Source organism: Callithrix jacchus, chromosome 14, assembly GCF_049354715.1.
Source record: "Callithrix jacchus isolate 240 chromosome 14, calJac240_pri, whole genome shotgun sequence".
Lineage (NCBI taxonomy): Eukaryota > Metazoa > Chordata > Mammalia > Primates > Cebidae > Callithrix > Callithrix jacchus.
The window spans coordinates 22,377,379-22,401,250 of NC_133515.1; the positions used below are offsets into that span (position 1 = coordinate 22,377,379).

The window sequence follows — 23,872 nt, forward strand, 5'->3', positions numbered from 1 at the left end:
CCCTGAATAAAAAATTTTGAGAAAGTTAGAGTATCATCTAAGGGAAGGGCCTTAAAGCAGAACAAAAAATGTGCTGGCAGCAGTTTGAATTTTCTGGCTGCGCGTCTGTGCTATTCATGGGACACCGTGCAGCGTACCCAGGGTGCGCTGGCGAAAGGGCAGAACAGGCGGGAGGAGGAGACGTCCACGCAGTCAGTGCCCAAAGCTGAGTCTTCAGGGAAGAGAAACGAGGTCAGATCTCCTCACCCCGGTGCCCTTGTGTACCCTTAGAAGTCATAGGGGGATACAAAGATGGTGACCTTGGACACGTGGTTGGCCTGGAAGGAGCGGTCCAGGTATTCCGACATGTCGACATCCACCTCCAGGGTCTGAGGCCCCTCCAGGGTCTGCACGAGGATCAGCTCCCCAGTCTGCCGGTCTGAGCGCTGCATCACAAAGTGGCCGCGGCTGTTCCCACCCACAATCCCAAACCGCAGGCTGTTGGGCCCAGCTCGGCCGGGGGCAGAGGCCGTGGCCATGCGGAAGAGCGTGATGGGCGTCTTCAGGTTTGAAGGCAGAGAGAGGTAATGGAAGGAGATGGTCTTGGGCAGATGGTGGCAGGGTCTGCTGTCCATGGGGCAGGGGTTTCGCTCACACTGGCTGGAGCAGAGAGGCAAAACGGAGGCGGTCAGCCTTGTGGAGGTCTCACAAGGGGCTGCTCCGACCCGGCTGCCCACCTGCCTTCTTGCAGAGGCCACCTAGATGACCTTTCCTAGCCACGGGTCCCTCAACCAGGAGCTATGGAGCTGCAGGTGAGTGAATGTAGCTGGTGTTAGGCATGGCAAAGGAAGGGCTGCTGCTTCTGTTCCTGTTCATGGGCGCTCCCTGCACACCTGTGTATGTGTGTTTGTGTGTGTATATATATGTATTTATGCTATTACTATCATTTTTTATAGAAAAGTAAAGCCTGGGAATATTAAATAATGATGGCAATGCTGATACTCAAACCAGGGGCCCTTTCTCCCTGTGCTGTGATCTTGCTCAGTAATAGTAGGACCTCAGCAGTTAGCCAGCAACATCCTCTAATGCGGTGCTTCCCACAAGGTGCATGGTGAACTTCCTAAACACAGCAGTGTGTATTTTATGTTATGTTTAGACAGAGTCTCACTCTGTCACTCAGCTACAGTGGAGTGATGTTGGCTCTCTGCAACCTCCAGCTGTCAGGTTCAAGTGATTCTCCTGCCTCAGCCTCCTGGGTAGCTGCGATTACAGGTGCCTGCCACCACGCCCAGCTAATTTTTGTATTTTTAGTAGAGACGGGGGTTTCACCATGTTGGCCAGGCTGGTCTTGATCTCTTGACCTCAAGTGATCTGCCTGCTTTGGCCTCCCAAAGTGCTGGGATTATAGGTATGAGCCGCTGTGCCCGGCCCACAATGTGTATTCTTATAGTAGGAGGCCCTGTTTGTCTTAATCATTTGGAAACAGGGTCTTGTGGAAATGCTTTCAATATTTCTCTATCCTTTCAAACATAAAAGACAAATGCAATCTAGTATATTAGGTGATTCTGTAACATCATGATTTTGCAGGTCAAATATCACATCCAGCTATTGGTTGAATGCCCCAGAGGCCATAATAGAGTGGTTCCCCATCCTTTCACTGGGTGACTTCATGAGGAAGGTTCTAACGTCTTCACTCTCTCTAAAAACTGCCATGCTTCAGTGCCACTAACTCTCTTGCTTCTAATCCTCTTTAACTCAACAGCAATTCAAATAATTAAGCGTATGAAGTAATCATCTTCATTTTAAAGACAATGTTAGGTCTTTTATGATCTCTTTTTGAGAGGAAAATATATGTGCTTTGTGATAGTTGTAGTTGTTCCCCTTAAAGGCCCATCTCCCAACTTAAACAAACAAACAAAAAAGCTCTTCTTGCTGTTTAAGAGCCACAGTTATGGGCCGGGCATGATGGCTCATGGTTGTAATCCCAGCACTTCGGGAGGCTGAGGTGGGTATATTACCTGAGGTTAGGAGGTAGAGACCAGCCTGGCCAACATGGGGAAACCCAGTCTGTACTAAAAATACAAAATTTAGCTGGGCATGGCAGCACGTGCCTATAATCCCAGCTACTTGGGAGGCTGAGACAGGGGATTTGCTTGAACTCAGGAGGCGGAGGTTGCAGTGAACTGAGATCATACCACTCCACTCCAGTCTGGGCCACTGAGCAAGACTCTGTCTCAAACAAAACAAAAGAAAACAAAAAACACAAGAGTTGAAGTTACTAGACATAGAACCTTCTAGTACTATTGGAAAAGCAGAGTGATATAATGCAGGGTGCACAGGCTATGCAGTGTAACTCAAGGGAGTCAATAGTTCCTGGCTATGTGAATGCTGTCACCTCCCAAATCCATGTGATCTATACCTGTCTCCCGGGCTGCTATGGGTTTATCAGGAGAAGGTCACAACAGTTTCTTCCCTCCAGTGGCCTGCCCTGGTTGTGCCATCTTGGGGTGGCTGCAACCCCCATTATCCTCTATGTAGTAGGGGAGCACTTAGTACCTTACTCCCATGGGGAATTGGGTTCTTATTTCTCCAGGGCAGCAATGCATTAGATGCAACCACTAAAGGAAAATGGAAACTCAGAGAAGCCAGCCTCCCAGCCTCCTGCCTCTCATCTTTCTATGGCATAACTGTACCTTCTCCTGACAGCTTCTAGGAAGCATCCGGACCAGCCACACTTGGAGGCCCGAGTGAGGGTGTGCATGCCTTGGCAGTACTCACAATGGAGACGTCTTCACGTAGCTCACATTGCCACTGCCCTCGGGGCACTCGGGGCTGACGCACTGGAAGCCTCCACCGGTGTTGATGCACGTGGTCCCCCGGGGGCACACTGGCTGCAGGCCCGCACATTCATCTACATCTGAGATACGGGACATACAATGGGTGAGAATCTCCTTGACTTTTCCTCCATTTAAGACAGAACCACTCGAGAGGCCTGCAGTCGCTGTAATGCAGTGCTCCCTGCTCCTGGCACTTATTCTTAAAGCAGGAAGCCTGCCTTCCTTAACTGTGTGGAATCAAGGCCCGAGGAAATGCCGGCGGTTGCCCCTCCCTGGGATCCTGTCCTCCTTCACTGGGGTATGGCAGGTCGCACCGGTGGTGGAAAGTACCAGGGGAGTGTTACTGGTCACAACACTTCTCTCAGACCCGTCTGCTTCTCAGCCCACCTGCCCCATTACCCTCCATGGCCATTATTTTTCCTCTGTCTATCTGTCTATCTATCTATCCATCTATCTATCTATCTATCTATCTATCTATCTATCTATCTATCTTTCTATCTATCTATCTATTATCTATCTATCTATCTATGTATCTTTTTAAAATTAGAATCTTTTAGAAAGTCTTCCAATCAACCTCACCCCATGCCTAGTGCAGACACCTTAATGCCATCATTTGTATGAGTTCTCTGCTTCCTTTACATCCAGAGAGTCTCTGCAGCTGGAGGCCGTCCTTCTCAACCCTAAGCACCCCTAGGTGGGCCTTCATGAGCACTGTGGAAGGGAGGGAGTGTGGGTGGCAATCTGGATGCCTTCTTGGGCTCCAGCTCCAGGTCACCTACTCCTCAGAGCCCTGCAGCGGGGCCCCAGTGGGATGTCACTGGGGAGCCACCCCTCCCCTCACATTCCTGAGTCAGCCCATGGAGAAGCCCTCTGCCCTCTCTCCTCCTGTTCTCCCTCAGTGGGTCAGAGCTGTTGCCTGAAGCCAGCGGGGCTCCCCTCTCTGTCGTGTTTCCATGGGGGTGGTCCAGCTGAGGAGGTGGGCCTGTCCCCTTCCTCATGTGAGCTATGCCTGCAGGAGCAGACCCAGTCCCCCAAAGGCCCACTGCAGCATGGGGATTCGAGGGTCAAGGGTCAGGATGATCCCACTTGGCCTTCAGGCCTGAGGTGTGGGTTCTGACTCAGCCCATGTGGAAAGTCAGCGTGTCTACAGCAATTGACATCTGTATTTTTCCTAAGTGGAGGTGGGGTGACAGGAGGCCTCCTGTTAGGCACCTGGTGTCCCTGGGACTTGGACTTGTCCTGTGGTGATGCTGGTGACCGCTTTGAGGGCTCTCAGCCTCTCTGTTCTACAACCAACCCACTCTGCACACATCCTTCCTGCCCTCTTAGGTGCCCCCTGCCCCTGCTGTAGACACTCCTTGTCAGCTAAAGATGTTCTTTCCCACTCTGCCAGGAATCAGCCTCAGAAACCTCAACCCAGTTCTCCAGGAGGCCACTGGTGATGGACAGGATTTGGCACTGGGGTGAAACCTGAGCCAGTTATTTTCCATCTGCACCCCTGTTCCCCAACCCACTCTGCACCTGAGAGGCTGACTGATTTTCAGCTGGGGTTGGGAAATGACAGTGACCCAGCCTGAGGAGTCCTGACCTGCCTGGATGTGGTTCTGGTGGTGGCTGTGTCCTTGACGGCCACAATCTGTCATTCTCTGATAAGCCCCCTCACTCCCTACACCCCTCAAGCCCAGGGGTAGTAATGCCCCGACTCTTGTCCCTCCCTGGGTACTCTGTCTCCCTTGTTGTCCTCAGCTATCATCAAACAAGTCTGGTGCTATAGAGCTCGACCTCGCTAAGACATAAGTGCTTGTAAGGTGCTGCTCCTTTCAGAGGGGGACTTACAGGTCCATGGGAGCCTCATGGGTTCCTCCAGATTACATGACATGGATGACCACCTGGCCAGTCTACCTTTAGGTCCAGCCCTAGCTGAAGGCATTGTTGAGTGGGTGGAAGTGACCAGATCTTGAAAAAAAAAAAATCCCAGTTACTCAAATAAAGTCCGAAAAGACTAGTTGCCAGGATGGTTAAGGAACTCATTTTCCTATTTATGTAGATGACGATGTGGCCTGATCTTTGAGAAGCCCTTTGGTTGGTGGCTTTTTAAAAATTGAAAGTGTCTGAAACTGTGACTCTGCCAACCACCTTACTCCTGATTGTGAGGTCATGGGGGTTCACCACAGCAGCAGGTAGCCGGGTGCAGATGGCACTCTCTCTAGCCTCACTCACCCTCACAGCTCTTCCCGTCCGCCAGGGTTCGGTATCCGCTGGGGCAGGTGCAGCGGTAAGAGCCCGGGGTGTTCACGCAGGCGTGCATGCAGAGCCGGGGCCGCCCCTCCTGCCCGTAGAGCTCACACTCGTTCACATCTGCGGACAGAAGTGCTCACTGTGACTCCAGGAGCCATGCAGCAGGTGTTGCCAGCTGCGACCCAGAACCCAGAACAGTCGTGCCTCGTTCCTGGAGGCAATGGCAGCTGCAGTTAAGTGGCTGGGCCTCAGGCAGCCGTCATGCCCTACCCGCAGCAGAGCACTCTCGAGAGGAGCAGGTGTGCCTTCCTTTCTCCTAACCCGAGGGCCCAGAGGGCGAAAAGGAGGAGTGGCAGGGAGCTGACATGCTAGACCCTAGAAAGGCATCTCTGTCTTAGGCTGAAGACACCTGGCGAGACCCTGCAGAAGCTGGCCAATCAAGCCTATTCCCAGAAAGTAGGGAGGGATTAACAGCCCCATGTTAACTCTTTATCTTTGGGAATGGAATAAGAGGGTCTCCTTTCTGCTGCTGTAAAATGAGGCTATTAGCACCAACTGACCAGATCTCAGAATTGAACTCCTGCTTTGCATTGTTTGGGGAGAGAACTCTGGTAATCAGGAGAGGGCAGCAAAACTGAGCGGTCAGGAAAGCTAAGCCCAGAGGGGACCAAGGAATGATTCCCACTCTCCTGCTCAGCTCTGGGCCCTCGCTACTAACAAAGTGCTTTAAGCTCCTATGATTCCAGCCAGGACGGAGGGGATGGAGGGGCTCAAGGCTCTCCTGAACCAAGCACGTGTGGGTTGGACATAGGCTAGACCAGTTTCTGAGGTGGGGCGAGCTCTGATTTCTATGAATTAGCTGCATTCTAGCAATTATCATCAACACTTACCTGTAATGCAAAGTGGCCAGGCCTTCTGAGACGGCGCCCCGGAAGCCACCCGTGCAGGGTGCGTCCGTGCAGGCAGGAGGGCGGTGGGTGAGAGCCCCTTCACCGCCCCATGTCCTCCCCCTGCGGTCCCCAGTGTCCTGGCGGAGCCCGAGCCTACCCTCGCAGACGCTGTCGCCGGCGGCGCCGCTCAATTGGAATCCCGCTTCGCAGCTGCAGTGCTGAGCCCGCTCCACCTGAGCACAGCGCGGCGCGCGGCTGAAGGCAGAGTCGCCGGCCACGCTGCCCTCGGGGGCGGCTGCGGGGAGAAGACACACTCAGTGCCGGACCCTGGCGCACCTGCCGTCAGCCCAACCTTGGGTAGGGGCCGGGAGCAGAACCCAGACGGGGGCACAGCTCCTTCTCAAAGAGCTTACTCTGGAGTAGGGAAAGGAAAGACAAGTAATTAACCATGAAGCCCGCCGACCGGTCCAGGGCCCACTCAAAGGGAGCACAGGACAGCAAGTGCACTGGAACAGAATGGTGCATAAAAACGCAGGCCACCAAGCTGCACCTCAGAAGGACCGCTAGGCCGAGTCTACATTTTCACTTAAAAAGACTTGAACACCCCAAAATTCTAACAGTGATCAAAAGAGAGTTTAAAACCGTGGGCCACTATTTTTTATTTCTTTTGGTGTGTGTGTATTTTTTTTAAAATTTTTTATTGGATTTTAGGTTTTGGGGTACATGAGCAGAGCATGCAAGACAGTTGCGTAGGTACACACATGGCAGTGTGCTTTGCTTTCCTTTTCCCCTTCACCCACATTTGGCATTTCTCCCCAGGCTATCCCTCCCCACCTCCCCCTCCCACTGGCCCTCCCCTTTTCCCCCCTATAGACCCCAGTGTTTAGTACTCCCCTTTCTGTGTCCCTGTGTTCTCATTTTTCATCACCCGCCTATGAGTGAGAATATGCGGTTTCAATTTTAAATTTTAGGTTTGAGGACCTTCAACATGTGAAGGTTTGTTACACAGATAAACACGTATCACAGGGGATTGTTGTACACATCATCCAGCTATTAAGCTCAGTAGCTGATAATTACCTTTTCTGCTCCTCTCCCTCCTCCCCCATTCTCCCTCAAGTAGACCTCAGTGTGTTGTTTGCTTCTTTGTGTTCGGAAGATCTTATAATTTAGCTCCCACTTATAAGTTAGAACATGCGGTATTTGGTTTTCTGTTCCTCTGTTAGTTTGCTAAGGATGGTAGCCTCCAGCTCCAACCATATTCCCACAAAGGACATGATCCCATTCTTTTTTATGGCTGCATAATATTCCATGGTGTATATGTACCACATTTTCTTTATCCAGTCTGTCATTGACTGGCATTTAGGTTGGTTCCATGTCTTTGCTATTGTGAACAGTGCTGCAACGAATATTCGAGTGCACCTGTCTTTATGGTAGAATGCTTTATATTGCTCTGGATATATACCCAGTAATAGGTTTTCTGGGTCAAGTGCTAGTTCTGCTTTTAGCTTTTTGAGGAATCACCAAACTGCTTTCTAAAATGGTTGAACTAATTTACACTCCCACCAACAGTGTAAGGGTTCCCTTTTCTCTGCAACTTCCCCAGGATCTGTTACTTTCTGACTTTTTAATAGTAGTCATTATGACTGGTGTGAGATGGTATCTCATTGTGGTTTCAATTTGCATTTCTTTAATGATCAGTGATATGGAACTTTTTTCTCATATGCTTGTTGGCTGCATGTCTGTCTTCTTTTGAGAAGTGTCTGTTCATGTATGTTGCCCACTTTTTAATGGGGTTGTTTTTCTCTTGTAAATCTAAGTTTCTTATAGATGCTGGATATTAGACATTTGTCAGATGCATAGCTTGCAAATATTTCCCCCTATTCTATACATTATTTGTTTACTCCTTTGATAATTTCTTTTGCTGTGCAGAAGCTCTTAAGTTTAATTAGATCCCATTTGTCAAGTTTTGCTTTTGTTGCAATTGCTTTTGGTGTCTTTTTTTTTTTTTTTTTTGGTGGGGAGTGTCTTGACATCTTTGCCCATTCCTATGTCCAGTATGGTATTGCCTATGTTGTCTTCCAGGACTTTTATAGTTTTGGGTTTTACATTTAACTCTTTAATCTATCTTGAGTTGATTTTTCTCTATGGTGTAAGAAGTGCTCCAGTCTTCTGCATATGGCTAGCCAGTTATCTCAGCACCATTTATTGAATAGGAGTCTTTTCCCCATTCTTGTTGTTGTCAGCTTTGTTAAAGATCACATGGTTATAGATGTATGGCCTTATTTCTGGGCTCTCCATTCCGTTTTATTGGTCTATGTGCCTGTTTTTGTATCAGTACCATGCTGTTTTGGTCACTGTAGGCTTGTGGTATAGTTTGAAGTTAGGTAATGTAATTCCTCCAGCTTTTTTCTTTTTGCTTAGGATTACCTTGGCTATCAGGTTTTTTGTTGTTGTTCCATATACATGTTTAAATAACTTTTTCTAGTTCTGTGAAGAATGTCTTTGATAGTTAGATAGGAATAACATTGAATCTATAAATTATTTTGGGCAGCATAGCCATTTTAATGATATTGAGTCTTCATATCCATAAGCATTGAATGTTTTTTCATTTGTCTGTATCTTCTCTGATTTTTTTGAACTGTGTTTTGTAATTCTCACTGTAGAGATCTTTCACATCCCTGGTTAGCTGTATTCCTAGGTATTTTATTTTTGTGTGTGGCAATTGTGAATCAGATTGCCTTTCTGATTTGGCTCTCGATTTGGTTGTTGATGGTATTTGTGTTCTGCAACTTTGCTGAAGTCGTTTATCAGCTGAAGGAGCGTTTGGGCTGAGACTATGGGATTTCCTAGATATAGAATCATGTCGTCTGCAAGCAGAGATAATTTGACTTCCTCTCTTCCTATCTGGATGCCCTTTATTTCTTTCTCTTACCTGATTGATCTTACCAGGACTTCCAATACTATGTTGAATAGAAATGGTGAGAGAGGGCATCTCTGTCTTGTGGTGGTTTTCAAGGGGAATGCTTCCAGCTTTTGCCCATTCAGTATGATGTTGCTTGTGTGTTTGTCATAGATGAATCTTATTATTTTGAGATCTGTTCCTTCAATACCTAGTTTGTTGAGCGTTTTTAACATGAAGGGATGTTGAATTTTATCAAAAGCCTTTTTGCATCTATTGAGATAATCATGTGGTTTTGCCTTCAGTTCTGTTTATGTGATTCATCACATTTATTGATTTTTGTATGTTGAATCAACCTTGTATCTCTGGGAAAAAGCCTACTTGATCATAGTGGATTAGCTTTTTGATGTGCTGCTGGATTTGGTTTGTAAGTATTTTGTTAAGAATTTTTATATCAATGTTCATCAAGGATATTGGTCTGAAATTTCCTTTTTTTGTTGCTTCTCTGCTAGGTTTTCTTATTGAGATTGCTGGCCTCATAGAATGAGTTGGGGAGAAGTCCCTCCTCCTCAATTTTTTGGAATAGTTTTTGTAGAAATAGTACCAGCTCTTCTTTGTACATCTGGTAGAATTAGGCTGTGGATCCATCAGGTCCTGGGCATTTTTTGATTGGTAGGCTATTTATGACCAATTCAATTTCAGAGCTCATTATTGGCCTGTTCATAGATCATTATTTTTTGTTCTTTTTTTTTTTTGTATTGTACTTTTCTAAAGTATTCACATTTTTTGTTTTTACCAAGAACATAAATTTCCTTCCTTCCTTCCTTCCTTCCTTCCTTCCTTCCTTCCTTCCTTCCTTCCTTCCTTCTTTCCTCTCTCTCTCTCTCTCTCTCTCTCTCTCTCTCTGTCTTTCTTGAGACCAAGTCTTACTGTGTCGCCCAGGCTGGAGTGCAGTGGTACAATCTCGGCTCACTGAAACCTCTGTCTCCCAGGTTCAAGCAACTCTCCTGCCTCAGCCTCCTGAGTAGCTGAGATTATAGGTGCGCATCACCACCCTGCTAATTTTTTTTGTATATTTAGTAAAGACGGGTTTCACCATGTTGGCCAGGCTGGTCTCAAACTCCTGACCTCAAATAATCCGTCCAGCCTCCCAAAATACTGGGATTACAGGCATGAGTCACTGTGCCTGGCCAAATTACATTTCTAATCAGGAAAATGTTATTTTTCTGAAAGTTTGTCAAGTATTTAGAGCTCTCATATGTTGAGAGATTAAAGAGGAATCGGTGGGAATCAAACACAAGGGGACAAACCCTGCATGATTCTACTTAGATGAGGTCCCTAGAGTAGTCAGACTGATCGAGACAAAAAGAAGAATGAATGGTGATTACCAGGGGCTGTGGGAGGGCAATGGGGAGTTGTACTGTTATGGGTACAGAAGTTCAGTTTTGCAAGACAAAAAGAATTCTGGAGCTGGATGGTGGTGATGGTTGCACAACGTGAGTGTGATTAGTGCCACTGAGCTATACAGTTAAAAATGATTAAAATGGTAAATTTTATGTTATGTATATTTTATCACAATAAAAAATATGGTGAATTGATTTTTTAAAAAGGAATTGGAGGGATGCTCCTCCTGGGAGCCAGAAAGACACGGGCCAGCTAATGGGAAGGACTGTCAGGCTGGGGGACCAGGCGAGCAAGAGCCCAGGTGTGTGTTTGCTGTTCATGGAGACTGTGAGGATAGGAGCTGGCTTTGGATGTGCCTGCTTGCTTCCCCACCTTCCCATTCCTGGGGAAGATTCTGGTCATGGGGACACTTTATAACAGGCCTCCCTGGACCTAAGCAACAATTGTCTAAAGATCCCTGGGCGGGTATGGTGGCTGACGCCTGTAATCCCAGCACTTTGGGAGGGTGAGGTAGGCAGACCACTTGAGGTCAGGAGTTTGAGACCAGCCTGGCCAACATGGTGAAACCCTGTCTCTATGAAAAATACCAAAATTAGCTAGGAATGGTGGTGAACACCTGTAATCCCAGCTACTTGGGAGGCTGAGGCAGGATAATCACTTGAACCTGGGAGCAGAGGTTGTAGTGAGCTGAGATGGTGCTACTGTACTCCAGCCTGGGCAACAGAGACTCCATTTCAAAAAAAAAAATATCCCACAGTTGGAGAAAACCCTAAAGGGTGGGGTTTAGAACATTCAGTGACAAGGACTGGCATATTTAGGGAAAAAGGGAACCCATTTCTTTTTCCCTCTTGTTTGTAAACAACGGGAGAGACAGTGAGGTATCCAAGAAACCCAGTCTCTGGCCTCAGTTTCCATAGAAAGCAGTCCCAGGGACAGGAGCTGTAAGGGGCTCTGAGCTCAGGAGGACAGCCTCATTCTGAGAAAATGCTCAGCTGGCTGACTCAGCTGAACTGAATCAAATTAAGGCAAATTAAGCAGCAACTCTCTTGGGGCACTATTTAAATCTGACCTTGGGCCAGGTCCAATGCCAGGATCTCAAGTATTGATAAAGATCATATCCTTGGACACTGCACTAGCCCCAATGCCCCTTCCCACCACAGATATTTCATACAGAAGTAAAGACAAACAGACGTAACACACCAGACTTTTCTAGCAAAGGAATAGGACATCTTTGGGGCTGAACGAAATCTTGGTGGCAACATGAGTGGGAACCCCTGTCCATCTGTCACAGATTCCTTATCATTGGATTTTTTTTGCCATATGCAAACCCAGCCACTGTGTGACTCCTTAGACCCTCTAGGAGGAGAGATGTTGGGATTCGAGATGTGAATAATAATCATCTCAAAACCAGTCAAATGTATAGTTATCCAGCTCTCAAAATACTGCATCAATAGCTGCTAGTTTTGCAGGACGTGATGTGAACACTGGAAAGAAAAGGTGGTTCTGCTGGCTGAAGAAATGCCAACCAGGCGAAGGTGGCAACAATGAAACTTCTCAGGCCACGTTCCCAATCTAGGGGATTTTTAGGTTGGGAGTCAGTTCTTGCACTTGTTTTCTACTATAAGAAGAATCATGCCGGAAGTGGTGGCTCATGCCTGTAATCTCAACACTTTGGGAGGCCAAGGTGGGCAGATCAGGAGGTCAGGAGATCGAGACCATCCTGGCTAACACGGTGAAACCCTGATTCTACTAAAAATACAGAAAATTAGCCAGGTATGGTGGCACGTGCCTGTAATCCCAGCTACTCAGGAGACTGAGGTAGGAGAACTTGAACCCGAGAGGTGGAGGTTGCAGTGAGCCAAGATTGCGCCACTGCACTACTTCAACCTGGGTGACAGAGTGAGACTCCGTCTCAAAAAAAAAAAAAAGGATCAAAACTCTGGTTGCATCAAAGCGCTAAGCTCTGTCAAGTGACCACCTTAGAAAACCAGAGGTATCAATGGATGTGAAACAGAGAGGAAAAGCTACATCTCTGAGACGGGGACTGAGCACCCTACACGTCTGCATTTGGTGATCTATGCCTAGGGTCCTCCTCTCCCCACAGCACGATGTCCTCACCTAACCCCATGGTGGCTACGTACCAGTCTGGGCCTGATGCTGACAGCGGTTCCCAGTCCTTCCTGAGGGACAAATGCATCTGTACTGGCTGACTCCTTCTACACATGTTCCACCATTTTGACAAGGCTGGCTGGAGCATTCGCTGATATCTAGGAAAATAAATAATTTTCAAATATAAGGATGTGAGTTCTAGGTCTAAAACAAATAAAATAAAAAACTGATGAAGGGTTAACTTCCTTTACATTGTAGAGTGACTCCCATTTTCTACCTGACCTCACCTACTCTTTCCACCCTCTCCACCAGCAAGAGCTGCCAGAGGGCTGATATACAGTCATTGCATTTCCGTTCATCAGCAGGCCTGGCACCCAGGCACACACTGCCCACCTGGGCCTCTGAGTGCAAACCCTCTCCTCCATCAGCCAGCACCTGGGAGAAACACTTTTAAACAGGAATGAAATTCAGTGCAGTTATAAAGGGGAGGGGTGGCCCACTGGAATGTCCTGGGTTGGGGAAAACAAATTCTCCAAATTCCCACCCAGAAGCCCTCCTGTGCTTGACCAGGTAAGAGGTTTGTTTGACATCTCCTTCATGTTGGTAAAGGGAGCTGTTCCTTGCTCATCTACACATTCTGTGGAAAAGGTCTATGTAGAGAGAGATTGTTATCTTAAAAAGCTGAATAGATTTTTTTTTCTCTAAGTGGTAGGGTTACAGGCGATTTTTATTTGCTTGTTTATACTTTTTTGTATTCTTCCATTTTCCCATAATAACCATGCATACATTTTTTAATTAGAAAAAAATGATCCTCTTAAACCCACAGGCCACATGTTAACTGGGCATGGTGGCGTGTGCCTATGTCCTAGCTACTTGGGAAACTGAGGTGGGAGAATTGCTTGAACCTGGGAGGCAGAGGTTGCAGTGAGCAGAGATTGCGCCACTATACTCCAGCCTGGGTGACAGAACAAGACTCCATCTCAAAAACAAAAACAAATCAAGCCAACCAAACAAATATACACCCAAAAAACCCAGGCCACATGAGCTTGTTATGAATTCCTCAAGCCCAGTTTTAGTGCATAGAAACAGACCATTTCCACCAGAGAGAGGTTTGTCAGTTCCCTGACTTGACCACATCATCTTCGGAAAGAAAACTGAAAACACCTCCTTGTTGGCATAAAAGCAGCCTTTCCTGCTGTGTCTATCAAGAGAAAGAAACAAGTGCTTTGTTCCTAATGAGAATGACAGGCTTGTTTTGGGTGGACTGGGAGGGTCTCAGGCTTCCCTTAAGCCTCCTGGAGATTGGAACGTCATTAAACTCTTACACAGTTTCTGATTGCTGCAAAATGACTCAGAACGCCGAATGCTGCTCATCCCTAGAGAAGGAGCCATTTCTGTTTCTCAGTAACCTCAGCCCGGTTGCACTGTCCCTCATACATTCTGTTTGCAGATGACTGGTTTCCAGGAATGCATCTGAAATGACTGTGCACAAATGCCATAGAGCTTGGGGTTCCTGTTTCTATCCATTGTTCAGCTCCATCTTTGCTCACCAGTGTAGTCTGGTGAAGTGGGCAGATCACTAGGCTGTGAAGTTGCGGGCAGAGAGCCAGAAAATGTGAACACCAGTATCATGTAGCTTGGCCCCACTGGGGCCAACACCGTGGTCTCTCCTTTTGCTGGCCACCGGAAGAAGGCACTGAGCCTGACCTGTACCTGGACCATGTGGGTGGGGGTTAGGCATCATCGGCGCTGTAGAGAAACCCACAGGTGTCTCAGGACTGTGCACTCTGGCTCCCTCTCTGGATCCACCCAGCGCATTCATTTCTAGATAGGCTGCATTCAGACTCTCTCTCTCTCTCTCTCTCTCTCTCTCTCTTTTTGAGATGGAGTCTTGCTCTGTCGCCAGGCTGGAGTGCAGTGGTGCTATCTCGGCTCTTACGTTGATATGCAGTCAGAGGCATCCAGTGGCCTGATGTCCAGCCTGGCAGCCCCTCTGTGTCTGGATTGAAGTACAGTTGTCATCACACCCACATGTGTCCCAGGCTGTGGCATTCAGTCAAGTGCATGGCAGATGCTGGCAATCCAAAACCCAGATGATAATCCCACTTTCATCTGCTGTTTCATGAGCACTTACTGTTTTCATGAAACCTAGCTAACTATTTTATATGTGTGACTGAAATTTTTTCTTTTATTTCTAATTCCTTCCTGGGTTCTGTCAACTTATTTCCAGTTTTTCATTTTTCCAATCACCTCAGTTTTGAGTGTTTTCTCATTTTTATCTAAATTGTTCTTTCTTTGCTTTTATCTTTCAAACAGCTCTTTCAGCTCATGATACTCCAGACGAGTTTTTATCTGTTTCATGGGCATGTCTTTCCGGCATTTCTTTATTATCTATAGAAATTGTATTCTCTTTTTTCTTATAATAATTTCTATGGGATTTGTCAAGAGTCCTTTTCATTACTCATAATTAAGTGAAATAAGCTTTCCCATATAGCTTTGCTAACTTCATGAGTCTGAAATTCTCATTTCTGTTGTTTTTCCACTGTGAGCAAACACAGGGCTTCACACTTTCTAAGCTCTGCCTCCTTTGCATTTTTGTCTGGATGACCATCTCTTTCATTTGCACCTATTTTCCTTATTGTGCCCAGTTTGGACCCTCCTTCCCTTAAAGTCTCCTTAATATTAAGACTTTGCCCTGGAAAATTTTGGAGGTTCCTATGGGGCAGGCTGTTCCAGCAACTGAAACTTCCTATTGATAAGGGGGACTTAGGGCTGGGTGTGGTGGCTCACGCCTGTAATCCCAGCACTTTGGGAGGTCAAGGTGGATGGATCACCTGAGATCAGGAGTTCAAGACCAGACTGGCCAACATGGAGAAACTCCATCTTTACGAAAAACACAAAAAATTAGCCAGGCATGGTGATGGGCGCCTGTAATCCCAGCTACACAGGAGGCTGAGGCAGGAGAATTGCTTGAACCCAGGAGGCAGAGGTTGCAGTGAGCTGAGACTGTGCCACTGTACTCCAGCCTGGGTATGGGTGACAGAGTGCAACTCTGTTAAAAAAAAGAAAAAGAAAAGGTGAACTCCATACCTGAGAAAACTGACCCAGAAAGGCAGGCACTGAGACAGATCCTAACCAAATGGCTCAATTTTAAAGAAAAAATATATTTTGGGGGCTTTCAGGCAGAAAGACCAATATAATAGCACAACAGCATCAGTTTAAAACAGAAAACACAGAGTGACATATTTAAAACACTCAAGAAAAGAAAAATGTGAGATAGGTATTTTATATCCAATGAAACTAACATTCAGTAAAAAAAGCAGCACACTTTTTGAAAGTGGTAGTACTCAGGGACTTGCTATAACTACAGACATCAGGATGAGAATGGCAGTGACACTTGCCGAGGCAGAAGAGACAATATCAACCAATTCTAACTTATGGGACTGATTTGGACGCTGATTCAAACAAAGTGTTTAAAAACTGTGAGACAACTAGGGGAATTTGTACTCTAATTAGATATTGCTGATATTAAGGAATCTGCTGTGCTAATCACTGGATTTTAGGTACATAAGGTCATTCAACTATTCTCTGTAGTTTTGTGTGTTTGAAACTTTCCATAGTGAGAAAATGTTTTAAGATGCTAAACTTGGCATTATTTGTAATCATGAAAACCTTGAAACAATAGAGGGATCATTCAATAAAGCCTAGAACAGCCCTTTCAAAGAAGTGCTTCCTAATCATGAAGAGTTATGTTTAGAAAGAAGAGGGGCACGATCCAAGATGGCCGATTGCTAACATCTCGGGATTGCAGCTCTCAGTCAAAGCACAGAGAACTAGAGGATGCCACACTTTCAGACAAATTCTGGTCGCTCACGGAGCAGAAGATCCCCAGTGGAGGAGTTACATGGGCTGCCAGCGCGACTCTTGTGGCTGGCTCAGCGGTTTCGCCGGCACCTCGGCGCGGCAGCTCTCAGAGCAGAGTAAACAGGGCTGGCTCCCCTTCTGACCGAGGTTTGGAGGACCCACACGGGCCCCCAGCACGACTCCTGAGGCCGGCGCAGTGGCTGTGACGGCACATCGGCGCGGCAGCTCTCGGGGCGGCAGCTCTCGGTGCAGAGTAAACGAGACTGGTTCCCCTTCTGACCGAGGTTTGGAGCCCCGGGAAGGCAGAGTCGCCTATTACGGACACAAGAAGGAAGCCAGACAGGAGAATCCTGGGCAGAAAAGCACCATCAGTCTTAACGCCGCTGTTCTGGCCCTGGGAACTAACAACTTGGACGTCCACTCAAGAGACCTAATCTGAAAGTTGGTAATTTCAGAGACGACAGGAGGATAAATTTACAATCATGGGAAGAAACCAGCGTAAAAAGGCTGAGAATACTCAAAATCAGAACGCCTCTCCCTCTAAAGATGATCACAGTTCCACATCAACAATGGAACAAGGCTTGATGAAGAACAAGCGCATCCCAATAACAGAATCACGCTTCAGGGAATGGATAATAAGAAACTTCTGTGAGTTAAAAGAACATGTTGTAGCCCAACGTAAAGAAACTAGGAACTTTGAAAAAAGGTTTGATGAAATCCTATTGAGAATAGACAACTTAGAGAGGAATATAAGTGAATTAATGGAACTGAAGAATATAATACAGGAACTCCGAGAAGTATGCACAGGTTTAAACACTTGAGTTGTTCAAGCAGAAGAAAGGATATCAGAGGTCAAAGTCCAACTTAATAAAATGAAACAAGAAGACAAGATTAGAGAACAAAGGATAAAAAGGAATGAGCAAAGTCTCCAAGAAATGTGGGACTATGTGAAAAGACCAAATTTACGTTTGATAGGTGTACCTGAATGTGACGGAGAGAATGAATCCAAGCTGGAAAATACCCTTCAGGATATTATTCAGGAAAATTTTCCTAAACTAGCAAAGCAGGTCAATATTCAACCCCAGGTAATACAGAGAACACCACAAAGATATTCCTCAAGAAGAGCAACCCCAAGGCACATAATCATTAGATTCACCAGGGTTGAAACGAAGGAGAAAATACTAACGGCAGCCAGAGAGAAAGGTCAGGTTACCCACAAAGGGAAGCCTATCAGACTTGCAGCAGATCTCTCAGCAGAAACTCTACAAGCCAGAAGAGAGTGGGGGCCAATATTCAACATCCTCAAAGAACAGAACCTTCAGCCCAGAATTTCATATCCAGCCAAACTAAGCTTCACAACTGAAGGAAAAATAAAATCTTTTACAAATAAGCAAGTACTCAGAGATTTTATTACCACCAGGCCTGCTTTACAAGAGCTTCTGAAAGAAGCATTACACACAGAAAGAAACAACCAGTATTAGCCTTTCTAAAAATATACCAAAAAGTAAAGAGCATCAAAATAAAGAAGAATTTACATCAACGAATGGATTAAACAGCCAGTTAACATCAAATGGCAGTAACCCTAAATTTCAATCGACTAAATCCCCCAATCAAAAGACACAGCCAAAACCCAACGGCATGTTACATCCAGACCTGTTTCACATGCAAGGATACACAAAGACTCAAAACAAAGGGATGGAGAAAGATATACCAACCAAATGGAGAGCAAAAATAAATAAATAAATTAATTAATTAATTAAAAAAAAGCAGGAGTTGCAATTCTCGTATCGGATAATATAGATTTTAAAGCAACAAAGAGATAGTGGTAAAAGGATCAATGCGACAACAAGAGCTAACGATCCTAACACCCAGATAAATAGAGACTTAGATTCAATGAGACAGAAAATTAATAAGGTTATCAAGGACTTGAACTCAGATCTGGAGCAAGTAAACATAATAAATATTTATAGAGCTCTCCACTTCAAATACACAAAATATACATTCTTGTCAATAGCACATCACACCTACTCATAGGTTTAAATGAAACATTGATTGGCCATTATTAATACCCATTTTTTTTCAGAATAAAGCAATATTTCCGTTCACCCTCCCTCTTTCTCTTCCTCTTTCTTCCTCTCCTTTACTCATTTTTTTTCTTTCCTTCTCTTAAAAAAAAAAAAAAAAAAAAGAAATCAACTTGTAAAACTCTAGATCCAGGTCGGCAATGTCTCTCTCATTGCTTGATTTCCTTCCTTCCCTTCCCTCCCTCCCTCCCTCCCTCCTTTTCCCCTTCCTCCCTTGCTTTCTTCCTTCATCCCTTCCTTCCTCCTTCTCTCCCTTCCTGCCTTCCTCCCTTCCTCCTTCCCTCCCTTTCTGCCTTCCTCCCTTCCTCCCCCAAAAAAAAAAAAAAGAAAGAAGAGGTCATGGAGAATTGCTCATGTTAATATCTACGCAGATGATACTGGATATGTGCAACTTGCACGTATGTGCTTAGATAAAATACTAGAAGGAAATTCATCTTTTTTAATTCATTTAATCATTTGGTAAATCAGCCAGTCAGTTAATTACTCAGTAACTATTTATTGAGTGGCTACTATATATTTAAAAGACAGATCTTTCTACTCAAATTTTTTTTTTAAAGGTCTCTGGGGAAAGGCCTCATGATACAGAAGGTGAGATGGACTGAAGCTCTGCTCCCTTCTGGCTGCAAAATGCCCTTCCAAACACATATCCAGCGCTGCTGGCCCTGCTTTCCACAGCCTCCCTGAGGTCTGCCTCTCTGGGCCCTTCCTGTCTCCTTTTGCTCTCCTCCTTCTCCATTTGACTTCTCAATGCCCTGCAGGTCTCTGCCTGAGCCACAGTTCTGTCTCCACCCTCTCCTTGAGGGTCCTCCTACCACTGCCCATGGATTTCAGTACTATCTTATACCAAGGACTCCCAAGCAGGTATCTCCAACCTTTCTGCTGCCTTGGGCTCCAGATGATGTCTACCCACCTGGGGTGGAATGAATTGATCTCCACTAGGGTGTCGCACAGCCATTTTATCTTAATATGTCCAAAATGGAATTCTGATCAATGACCCACACATGAACTGCTTAAAAACAAGCCACACCCACTGCTCAGTCTTCATTATCTCTGTAAACGACACCCTGCATGCCATCATCTAAGGCTGAGTCTGGAGCCTTGATTTCTCCTCCTGGCTCACAGCCCACATGGGATGCAGCAAATTCCATCAGTTCTGTCTCTAAAAAGACTTAGAATCTCCGGTGCCGCAGTCTCTCCCCTGGACTTCTGCAATAGCCACCTATGTGTTTTCCAAGCTTCCATTCTTGCCGTCTCCAATGCATTCTCTATGCAGCAGCTACACTTGTCTTAACCCTGTTTATTGTGCTTAGAACAAAAATCCCACCACCCGCAGGGCCCATGACTCCAATAGCTGGCCTGTGCGTCTCTCCACCCTGGCTCACTCTCAGCTCATATAATCTCCAGCAACAAGGTTCGGTAATTTTGTTTTTCATTTCCTCAAATGTGCCAAATTCTTCTCTTCCTTGGAGTCTTTGTTCATGTTCCTTCCTTTTCTTTTTTCTTTTCTTTCAAGACAGAGTCTCACTCTGTCACCCAGGCTGGAGTGCAGTGACATGATCTCAACTCACCGCAACCTCCACCTCCCGGGTTCAAGTAATTCTCCAGCCTCAGCCTCCTGAGTAACAGGGATTATAGGCACGTGCTACCATGCCTGGTTAATTTTTGTACTCTTAGTAGAGATGGGGTTTTGCCAAGTTGGCCAGGCTGGTCTCGAACTCCTGACCTCAAGTGGTCCAATCACCTTCTCCTTCCTTTTCTTTTCTTTCTTTCTTTCTTTCTTTTTTTTTTTTTTTTTTTTTTGAGACAGTGTTTTGCTCTTGTCTCTTGTCACCCAGGCTGGAGTGCAATGGCCCGATTTCATCTCACTGCAACCTCTGCCTCCCAGGTTCAAGCTATTCTCCTGCTTCAGCCTCCCAAGTGGCTGGGATTACAGTCACCCACCATCATGCCTGGCTAACTTTTTGCATTTTTAGTAGAGATGGGGTTTCACCATGTTGGCCAGGCTGGTCTTGAACTCCTGGCCTCAAGTAATCCAGCAGCCTTGGCCTCCCAAAGTGCTGGGATTACAGGTGTGAGCCACCACACCCAGCCCTTCCTTCCTTTTCTTAAAACAGCGTCTGCCCTACGCTGCCCAACTACCTGCTGTTTGCCTGTCTAGATCCCATTCTTTCTTTCATCTCAGTGTCACTGTCCTCTGCTCAGAAGCCCTCAGCTGCTCCATGCCCCATGCTGTTTACTATCCCTTGTTAGGTTGTGTGGTCTTCACCGCAAACGTCAGCTCGCTTCCCTTAATGTGTGGCTGCCTGCTTTGCTTTGCCTCCCTGCTTAGCCTGTGTGCCACAGAGGCTGGGGCCATGTCTGTGAGTTTCAGGCTTGAGTTCCTAGCATCTGGCACAAGGCTTTGTGCATGGCTGGTGCTCAGTAAAAATTGGCTTAATAAGAGAATGAAGGTTAAAAATAAAGGGTGGGGACGGCTGACAAAAGATTCCTTTTCACCAGCATGATGATAAGTGACAGTGGTATTTATATCTCTCAAATTTGTTTCTTTGGTTACCCACATTGAAAAGGAAAAAAGAAAAAACCAAAGGCACAAGAGCTTCAGCTTTGGTTCCTAATTCAGAAAGCTTTTACATCTTAAAAACAGGGCTTCAGAGGAAGAAGGAGGGGGGTAAAAAGGAAAATAATGGAGAAATGGAGAAAGCCAAGTGGCTACTTTCCACTCTGGAGTTCTGGACCCCACCTCTGCCTGCTGGTTTTTTTTTTCTCCCGAGACAGAGTCTTGCTGTGTTGCCCAGGCTGGAGTGCAGTGGCGTGATCTCTGTTCACTGCAACTTCCACCTCCTGGGTTCAAGCCATTCTCCCTGCCTCAACCTCCTGGGTAGCTGGGATTAGAGGCCTCTGCCGCCACACCTGGCTAATTTTTGTATTTTTAGTAGTGGTGGGGTTTCTCCATGCTGGCCAGGCTGGTCTTGAACTCCTGACCTCAAGTGATCTGCCCGCCTCAGCCTCCTGAAGTGCTGGGATTACAGGCGTGAGCCACTGCGCCTGCCCTGCCTGCTTTTTTTAAATGGAGTAATTATGTGTAATTTCCTTCCCTGCCAAGTTGGGTTCATCACCCTCTTTCCAAGCAGCTGACTGGGGCTGGAGTGCAGGACAATTATGGCAGTACTGCCAAATTTGTCACTGGCACTGATATTTTGCGTCTTGAAATGAATTCTCTGTAATTAAGAAGATTATGTCCCCCCTGTGGTCATAACATATGGTGACCACATGACTGGTGATTTGGAACATGCAGTGGGTGTGCTCAGTGGTTGTTGGTAAGTTTCTAGGGTTGGTCTCTAGATTGTTGAGTTCCAGCCTGTGTCCTGTCCACACCCTTAATGCTGTCACATTAGGTTATCAAACAGCAGTCAGGAACACTATTTCTCCCTCCTGACAGGTTTGGCTGGAGCTGCTTTGAGGCTCTTGCTGGAGACAACATCCATGAATCACATCAATTCCTGCTGTGAACAGAAGTGTCAACGCAGGCAGTGTACACACTTAGGAGGGGCCATGGCCAGCAGCTGCTGGAGCAGCTTGGTTATAACGCATGAGTGTTTTTGTTCAATCACCACCATGGGGTCAATACCCAGGCCCCATCTACACTTGAAGAGAAGAAAAATCTCCATCTAAGATCTCATCAGGTCTGGCCATCACCTTGTTCCCTGAGTCAGTCCTTCCCAAGTTTTAGATGGCACATGCAGCCCAAGGAGACATCCCCAGGGCGCCGCACCATGCAGCCCTTTGGTGTGGAGATCAGGAAAAAAGGAAAAAAGGCTAGGAAGAAGGCTGCGGGGAGAGGAGAGACAAAGAACACAAAGTGCATCTGGAATGAGCCGTTAAGTCCAAGGGCAAGACTCAGGAGATTACCACGCTGGACCACGAGAAAGGTCAGTAAACTTGCTGGTTGCCTGGCAGTTGGGACCACTGCTCTGCACCGTCGTCCTCCAGGCAAAGTCTGCTCTCTGCGTCTCAAGAAAGGGAAGTCTGCCCAGCAGGGTTGGGGGCTCTGATCTTTGTAAGAGTAGGTTTGGCCTTCCTAAAACATCAGGGCAAGTAGCAGTGAGCATAACAGGCGTCTTCCCTGGACAGAGATGACACACGCACAGTCTACTGTCCTGCCTGTGGCTGGCAGTCGTTCTGACTGGTTTGGGCCCAAAATGCATTAGCACTTCAAAGTTTTCAATATATTTTTTGCTCTGGCAATAGCAAGAATGAATCAAGTGGTGCTTCTCAAAATTTAGTTAACAGCAGTATTACTTAGGGAACATATTAAAAATGCAGATGTTTTAGGTCTACATCTATAAAGGCCCGAACTTGGTAGGCCTTTTGAGACTTCAGAATCTGCCTTTTATGAGCTTCCTGGGTAACTCTGGAGCACCTGAATGTTTGACATCACAGCATAAGTCATGATGCGGCAGGACCCTCTTTTCCATTAAGGGGTCCTGCTGCAGTGAGGCAGGTGCAAATGCATGACTAAAGCACCCAAGGTCAAGAAGGAAGCTGACGGACATACCCAGGATCCTCTAGGAAGGCATCCTTGGCCGGCTGCTAGGATGGAGATGGACTGTGGGGAGTGCTTTTGGTCTCCACCTTTGTCAACCAACTACGGTTTCCTTTGTTTGAGCCACTTCTTAAGATGATGTTCCTGGGCCTCCAGTGTTTTGTATCTATCTGCCTAAAAAGGCGTTCTTTCTGCTATCTTCTTCGATGAACTCATCTATTCATTTTAAATGCACAACGTAGATGTATGTTGCTGTCGAGAACAGAATATTTGGATAATACCTGAGCAAGCAAGAAAAAAAAGCACACAAACAAGTAAGATGTGTTTTTGCCTGCAGCACCGCTGGGGGGCACGTGGGCTGGTGCAGCCCTTCTGCAGAGCAGCAGGCAGTGCTCAGTTCAAAGTGAGCCTGAAGGCTGTAGGCCCCCTCCAGCCACAGATACACAGCCCAGAGATAACGTCGGAGAATGAGAAGGCCTTGTCAGCGTTGTTTGTGATGGCCAGGAGTTGACTGCAATCAGGTGTCCATGGCAGGTTGTGGACAGATCAGATGTGGGGGTGAACCCTGGAGGGGACAAAGCAGCTATCAGAGACACTGGAGCAGGCTGCACGTGGCAATGCAGATGGGTCCCAAAAGTGCTGAGCAGACCAAGAAGGAAACCAACCAGGGTCTGTAACTCAATCTATAAGTCAAAAATACTGACACCCAAAGCAATAAAAATGAAATATCTGTGTGTACCCACCTTCCCTGACATGGCTTATCACCCAGGAGGTGCTTAACCTGGCTTGAGAGTCAAGTAGGTAAATACCAGATATTGGCATTTCCCCTGTTTTGCTTGTATGTTACATGACTTGTACTTGCTGGCTGGTTTCCAGATAGGTCTGAGAGCTGGTCATCAAACTTTGAACCATCATCACTCTTTCAAGGGGACAGGAAACAGAGGCCTAAATTGTAAATGTGGTTCTGGTTGCCTTGAGCTTCTCATGGCAATCCATACTCATCTTCAAGGATGGCATACTTTCTG

At 46.4% G+C, this 23,872-nt stretch overlaps 1 protein-coding gene and 1 long non-coding RNA gene across 6 annotated transcripts in view; one reads left to right on the forward strand and one right to left on the reverse strand.

Annotated features, from left to right (window-relative positions):
• Positions 1-23,872, reverse strand: part of FBLN7 (fibulin 7) — a 92,354-nt gene that overhangs the window by 41,954 nt on the left and 26,528 nt on the right. For 2 of the 5 annotated variants that reach the window (XM_035271971.3, XM_035271969.3), the window contains 5 exons: positions 12,389-12,514; positions 6,102-6,239; positions 5,037-5,174; positions 2,758-2,896; positions 300-639 (listed from right to left, as the gene is read on the reverse strand). In XM_035271971.3, coding sequence (XP_035127862.1) covers positions 300-639; positions 2,758-2,896; positions 5,037-5,174; positions 6,102-6,239; positions 12,389-12,514 — 881 coding nt within the window. Of the gene's footprint in view, positions 1-134; positions 640-2,757; positions 2,897-5,036; positions 5,175-6,101; positions 6,240-12,388; positions 12,515-23,872 lie in introns of those variants that run through there. The other 3 variants (XR_013526388.1, XM_078348931.1, XM_002757498.5) reach the window with 2 other exon arrangements.
• On the forward strand, positions 480-23,583 carry LOC118147245 (uncharacterized). The gene is made up of 3 exons (XR_013526389.1): positions 480-563; positions 2,686-2,919; positions 21,744-23,583. It is a non-coding gene; the product is annotated as an uncharacterized LOC118147245 (long non-coding RNA).